At 31.7% G+C, this 6,870-nt stretch overlaps 1 protein-coding gene across 1 annotated transcript; it reads right to left on the bottom strand.

Moving 5' to 3' along the window:
• Positions 1 to 5,301: 5,301 nt before the first annotated feature.
• On the bottom strand, positions 5,302 to 6,870 carry LOC117910524. The gene is made up of 2 exons (XM_034824656.1): positions 6,539 to 6,870; positions 5,302 to 5,914 (listed from the first exon to the last, which is right to left on the bottom strand). Exons 1-2 carry the CDS (start codon positions 6,773 to 6,775, stop codon positions 5,567 to 5,569), a joined length of 585 nt encoding a protein of 194 aa, XP_034680547.1. The 5' UTR covers positions 6,776 to 6,870; the 3' UTR covers positions 5,302 to 5,566.

Genomic DNA, 6,870 nt, shown 5'->3' with positions numbered 1-6,870 from the left:
AAAATATATGTGATACCAATTTTACTAAACGTGGTTCATTTTGTGCTGCAAAATTTTTAAAATTAAAATTAAAAAACAAAAGAAGAAAACACAAATTATTGCAAATGTCCTTTGTACAATAATTGCGATGAATAAAATACCAAATGAAATAGAGAAAGGTTTGTAGGTAGCCAGCAGGCTAAAAACACGGGCTTGCGTTGTCAGTTGCTTTTGGTTCTTAGTAAATACTAAAAAAGTTTCTTGCAAAATACCAAATGTACAATAATTTCTTGCAAAAAATATTAATCTTACTTTTTTGTTCTTAGAAATATTAAAAAATAAAATAAAAGCAAAAAAAAATTAAAAATATTTTTTACTGTTGGATATCTAATAAAAAAAAAATCTTTGCGATTTCTTTGAAAAAAATTTGAGAAAAGTATATTTGTCTGAAATTTAGTTTTCTTTCTATCAATTTTTTTTTTCTCCTGAATAACCAAATCAACAAAATAAGATTATACAAATCTTTTTCTTATATTTTTCTTTCCCTCATTTTTTAGAAACCAACCATAGCTTAAAGAACCATATAACATATATGTGGTATTCTATTAGCTAGTTCCCAATTTATTGCCCATTTATCTACTCCTCTCCCATGCTTACCTCCTTCCAAACTTACTCTAAAAGACAAAATGAAAATTGCAGTTGGATATGTGAAAATACATCACCTAGACTCGAACCTATACCCAAAAGTTGAAAAAAAGAAGAAAGAAAAGAAAAAAATCCACTGCAATTGACACATGAGATGATATGAATTTTGGCAGTACAAAGAAGTCAGCAGTCCAAAACTATATGTCTGGCAAATGTCTCCAAGATATGTACAATAAAGATGCTAGGTGTCTGCCACTGTAATGCTATGAAGAATCTTATGTGACTCAGGAGGACTTAGACAACTCCTCCCCTCCCACTTTATGGTTGTGATCATGCAAGAAAGTGGAAACCGGGGTTTTCTATCTACCTAAAACACCTATAATTCAGTGGTAAAGATGGAGAAAAGATTGCCCTGGGGTTTGGAAAAATGTAGCTAGCTAGGGTTTTTTTCAAAGAAAATTAAAGGTTGATAGGCTATGGATGGAGATGACCCAAGAGAGTGTGTCAAGTGTAAATGCATTAAGGTGGAAAATCACAAATGGGGTTGATGAAAAGAGCCCTAATTCGCTGGGAAAAGTATGAGAAAGGAAAGGTTGGACTTTGAAAAAATATAGCTAGGGTTGCTTTCAAAGAAGAAAAGGTTAGAAGGCCTTGTAGCCCAAGAGAGGGTTTTGGTGTAAATGTATTGTAAGGTAGAAAATCAGAAAAGGGGTTGATGTAAAACTGTTAATAAAAGGGATAGGGAATGAGAATTTGTGTGGGAAAAAGAGAGGAGAAATTACAAGAGCAAAGATAGAGAAAGGGACAAAGAGAGATTCTCTGGTGAGAACAGTTTGAATAATAAAAGGATAAAAAGTTGAATAGTTTGGGTGGAATGCTTGGGGAGTATCAGTGATTTTGTCCTTGACCAGAGAGCTCTCCCCCTCCCGTCTCTATCTCTATCTCTATCTCTATCTCTCTCTCCCCCAATCTCTCTCTCTCTCTCTCTCTCTCTGTAGATGCATGCTGTGCAGTACTACAGTCTTATACATAGGTCTACTGCTTAGATTCCTTTCTGCCAAGCAAATGAAAGAAAGTTTCCTTTGTTTTCTCCGGTGTCCAGCTATCACACACATGCACTCTCTAGACCTCATCACAATGCACCCTTTTTCTTCCCTACCTTCCTTCCCTCTCTCTCTCTCTCTCTCTCCCTCGCTCCCTCTCTCCTCTCTGAAATTAGAATCTTTCAGCCTCAGGCTCAGGGCCAACATCTTTTGTCACCTTTTTGCCTGGAATTCACTTCAACAGTTTCTCTTCAATTCCCTCTCTCAATTCAAAAGAATATTATTGCTCAAATACTGCCACCTTTATTATTGTTTTTGTCATTATGGTATGTGACCAATGGCCACAACAATGCTTCTTTCCTCATGTCCACCCCCTTCATAATTCCCTCTTATATCTCATTGCATTATTAGTCTTCAAATTATTTTCAAGAAAAATTCTATGTTGCTTATGTGCATCCGTCCTATGTAATATGATTTACATTTTTCCTATTTTAATATCTTTTTCATAAACTATAATGGTGTCTTTTTCTATCATTAGTAACATTTCTTTCATTTTTTCTTATAAATGCCCAAACGAGATTAAATAATAGAGTTCTTCTATAATATTGATTTGACACAAATAAAAAAATAACACATTTTGTCATATTGTGTTCCATCCAATCTTATCATTTTGTACCTTTACAATTGTTTTTTACACGAGAACAAAAAAAAATACAGAAAACACGTTAGACAACAATAAAATTGTTTTATCTTTTTAATAGCAAAATACATGATGTTTTCAAATATCATTTTTTTAATTATTTTTTGTTATTATAGTTGTTTAAAAAAATAATTATCCAAGTATGTAGAATAATTAAAAATAAAATATCAACATAAAATTTTTTTTTTAAATATTTTAAAATATTAAAAATAGATTAAAAACATTTCAAATTCTCAAATAGACTTTTATTGTATAAAATATAAGAGAATAATTTTCAGAAACCGTTTTAGAAAATTATTTGTACCATCATTTGATAAAGTAGATTTCAACAATTGCATTTTCAAAAGAAGCTGATTAGGTAGTTAAGATTTTCCTCAATAGTTAAGATTTTCCTCAAGAAAAGGATTTGTTATAAGCTTAAAAAAAGTAAGTATCGTACTCAACACCTAACCCATTTTCAAAGTGTAGTAATCATTAAACTTAGAAAAAATGATAATAAATGCTCTATTATTTGTACCATTAAGATATGATTATTGAAGGAAGAAAAGTCCATGGGCGTGGTAATGGATGGTTGAATTGTGGGACTCAAGTTTGATTTCATATAGCAAATTAGTAAAGGCCACATTATATGAAGAGGTTGGGCTATAAAATTAAATATAATCATCACTTACCTAACTCTCTAGAATAATGGAATCCTAACTTAGAGATGAGTCTTCTACCATATAGTTTTATTTTATTTAGGTTTTAATTTGATAATGAAAAGTTATTTTTATCTTTTTAATATTATACGGAAAAAAGTGGTTGTTAATAAAAAATAATCATGTGATAAAATAAATTTTATTTGTTTATATCATGGTTGTTGAACTACCAATTTTATTTAAAGTTTAAGTTTATAAAATTTAGATTCAATTATATATGATGCTCTTTAACACTTTTTCTCATATCGTGTGATAAATAGAATTTGAATTCATATTTAACAAACAAATAGGGGAAATATAAATTACGGGCATGGGGTTGAATCCGAAATACCATGTTTAATTAATATTATATTAAATATTAAAAAAAAAAAGTAAATTTTAACTATTTTTTGGATAATTGTTATTGGAAATTAAAAGAAGGAAAAGTCAATTTTAGTAACATTTTAAGAAAAAGTCCAAGTAAAAGAGAGGAAAACAAATCTTTTGTTAAATTTTGCTTTGAAAAATATAAAAACTAGTAAAAAATTATTAATTATAATGCATATTAAAAAATTATTAATTTTAAAATTATTTTTATTTTTCTTAATTTTCTCCTTAAATCATTTGATGAAGGTGTTTCAAGTAATCTTTCACATTTGGGTCTTATTTTTTGTACCCTTTATTTGTACTTAAATCATATTTCTTTATATTTTACTGTTTAATACCATAAAATTTTCCATTTGAATAATATTTTCCACTCCATTACTTGCACTGAGTCAACTTTACATTTGTCAACTTTTTTTTCTCTCTCAACTAGGATTTTTATTAATATTACTAGAATTTTATTCTTTTATAAACATTCAATTATTTTAACAATCAGCCCCATTAATGACGGATAAGGATATGCAAACCACCAAAGCAGCAATTGACCCAAAAACAAATATTCAAATTCTACAAAATATTATAATTTTATTTTTATCTATTATTACAAGGAAAAAAATTCTTTTTTATCAATTAAATCATTGAGAATCTATAATTAACAAGGAAAAAATAAATGACCATATTTGGTAACTATTTTATAAAATAATTATAAAAAATAGTTTTTAAGAATCGTTTTTAAAAATTGTTCTCTCATAATTTATAAAATAAAAATTTGTTTAAAAATCTAAAATATTTTTTAAAATCACTCAAAAAATCATTTTCGAAAACAGTTATTAGACATAAATCAAATATTAATTTATTTTATCAAATAAGTCAAATGTTATTTAAATCAGATATGGACAAGGGAAACAAATATTAATTCCCTCGATAATGAAATAATTAAATGTAACTAAAAATATTATTTTATTAAAAGAATAAAAATATAAGATTTGTTGACATCTTCTCTCATAAAGTTAAAAAACTAACTCCTAATTATACGGCGGAAAGGGAGTCCGGTAGTATACAAATACATACCATACTTGGTGATCGTAACAGCTTCGAAAATCTAGGGTGTGTCCAATCATACCGTTATTGATGGTATGATGAGGCCCGGATGATTTTAAAAGCCGAGATTTGAGGACCCACGAAGATCAATATCCTTAAAATGGCTCATACAGATTCATTTTGGGTGCGAGGGGTATACGCAAGAGTATTGCAATCTATCCTGTGGGCTAGCGCCTATGGTATCATACTGTACACCTCCCCTTTATACGAGCGCAACCGTCCACTTTGTATGGAATACGTCTTTTGTTTGCATTTGTGTGTTGAGAAAATAAATAAATAAATAAATAAAAATAAGATTAAAAAAAAAAAAAGACGTGTTTTTGAAATTAAGTTGAATAAGAACTTGTGGAATGGGTTGAAGGAAAGAGTTTGGATTCGTTTTGGCTAACTTTTGATTTTTGACTTGACCCAAAAGCCAAAATTTATAATATAAAATAATTTTGCAACTTAAAAAAAAATTATGTTTGAGCTTTTTAAAATAATTTTTTAGAAAAAATTAATATTTTTAAAATATTATTACAAGTGCTTAAAAATATAAAATAAATAAAATTAACTTAAAAAATACATCTATATACTTTATTAACTTTAAATTTATTTATTTGACAAAAACAAACCAATCATTTTACCAAACTACTCCTATAAATTGCTTGAAATGAGCATATTTCACATGCTTCTTCGTAAGGTCATCGTCAACTCATAATAAATAATAATAATAAATAAATAAAAGCCTAAAATATGGGGGCATTAATAGAGAGTAGTAAAAAGAATGAGCTTTGTGCAGAAAAATAAAGAAGAAAACCTACACGTCGCAATCATACCAGTATTATTCTTTCTTTCTACTATCATTGACCTCTCTCAGCCAATTCCATGGCGCCCAAAATAAACCCTCCGAAAACAGACAAGAAAAAAAAAAAGGAAAAACAGGAGTGAAGTCACAGATCCATTTGTCGCATTTCCATCAACAATGAATTTCCTAAACCACAATGGAGAAGAAGAAAATGGAGGAAAAATAATGGGGGAGGGGGAAGGAAGTGTGTTTATGGAGAGGCATTTGCAGGTTCAGAGCGGTCGAAGTGGAGGAGCTGGCCGGCGCATTTGGGGCAGTCTTCCACCTGTTTGGGCACCATGAAATACATGAGGCAACTCTTGCAGCCGGCCACGACGAGGACGTGGTCTTTCTCCACCACTCTGTAGTGATGGTGGGGGTGGTGTTGGTCTCTCGAGGACGATGGGGGTGATCCTGATGATGAGCCCTCGCTGTCGTAGGAGCTGTCGTCCTCTGAGTAGTCGAGCTCTCCTCCGCCGCCGCTGTAGTCCGCCATTGTTCGAGGGTCTTCCTTGGCTTTCATGCCGTTTCTCCAGTTTATGTAGTAGATTTCTCCCGTCTGCAACATGAACCAGGACACTAACACAAGAGAAAATCGCAGAGAGTAGAAATTTTTTATATTTCTGAGAACCCATTGGAGAGGAGGGTGAGATGATCGAAACCCAGAAAGGGTTTTGCAGGAATCTTCGATATTTCTGACGAAGTTTGGAAAGAAAAAAGGTAACCCCATTGGAGACGAGTTCGAGAAGACGAAACCCCAGAAAAGGAAAAAGCAAAAATCTTTGGCATTTGTTGATGAAGATCGAAAACAAAAACGCACCCATTGTAGAAGGGCTTGAGATGATCAAAACACAGAAAGGGTTTTCTTTTTCATTCAAAAAAACATCACATGGTCAAACCCAGAAAAGCTTTTGCTTTTCCTTTTTTTTCTCTCCTTTTGTTTGGAAAGAAAGAAAACAGGAAAAAAAAGATGAAACCAACCCAAAAAAGGACTTATTTCTTTTATAGAGTGAGGCCATTAAAGACCAAAAGCATCAAATGCTTTAACAAAAGAGAGTCGGAATGGAGTACTTACAAAAACGCAAGATCTAGTGAGGTATAATACTTATGATGTTGCATTAAATGAAGTGGCATAATGAAAAGGAAAGAAGAAAAAATCAAAAGAAAAGGGCATTTTCCTTACCTTTAAATCGAGGCATTGTTCCCAATGGTAAGGGAGAGACATTTGGGAATTGAGCTCCAAGGTGGTGTCGGAGTGGGAGAGATTCTCCGGCGAAGCGTCATCAGAGGTTGATGATATGCCTATGCCATCTTCAACACCTGAGCCTTCACCGCTGTTACTGCTGCTGTGATTTAGCGAACAGTTTTGGAGAGATCTCTCCAAGGACGCAGTGATCGTAGCCATGTTTGGAGCTGTCATCACTTCCCTTTTGCCCGAACCGCTTTAACCCCAAACCAAAAATATATAGAAATACAAAGAAAATCAAAGGAGAGAGAAGATAAAATTGGAGAGAG

Source organism: Vitis riparia, chromosome 1 (genome assembly GCF_004353265.1).
Source record: "Vitis riparia cultivar Riparia Gloire de Montpellier isolate 1030 chromosome 1, EGFV_Vit.rip_1.0, whole genome shotgun sequence".
Classification (NCBI taxonomy): domain Eukaryota; kingdom Viridiplantae; phylum Streptophyta; class Magnoliopsida; order Vitales; family Vitaceae; genus Vitis; species Vitis riparia.
This window is presented reverse-complemented; position numbering and strand designations above follow the sequence as displayed.

Bases quoted from the DNA above. Each gene is read 5' to 3' on its own strand.
- LOC117910524 (XM_034824656.1), bottom strand. From the start codon at position 6,775: ATGACAGCTCCAAACATGGCTACGATCACTGCGTCCTTGGAGAGATCT. The intron at 5,915-6,538 runs GTAAGGAAAATG...TTCATGTTGCAG, and splicing joins AACAATGCCTCGATTTAAAG to ACGGGAGAAATCTACTACAT.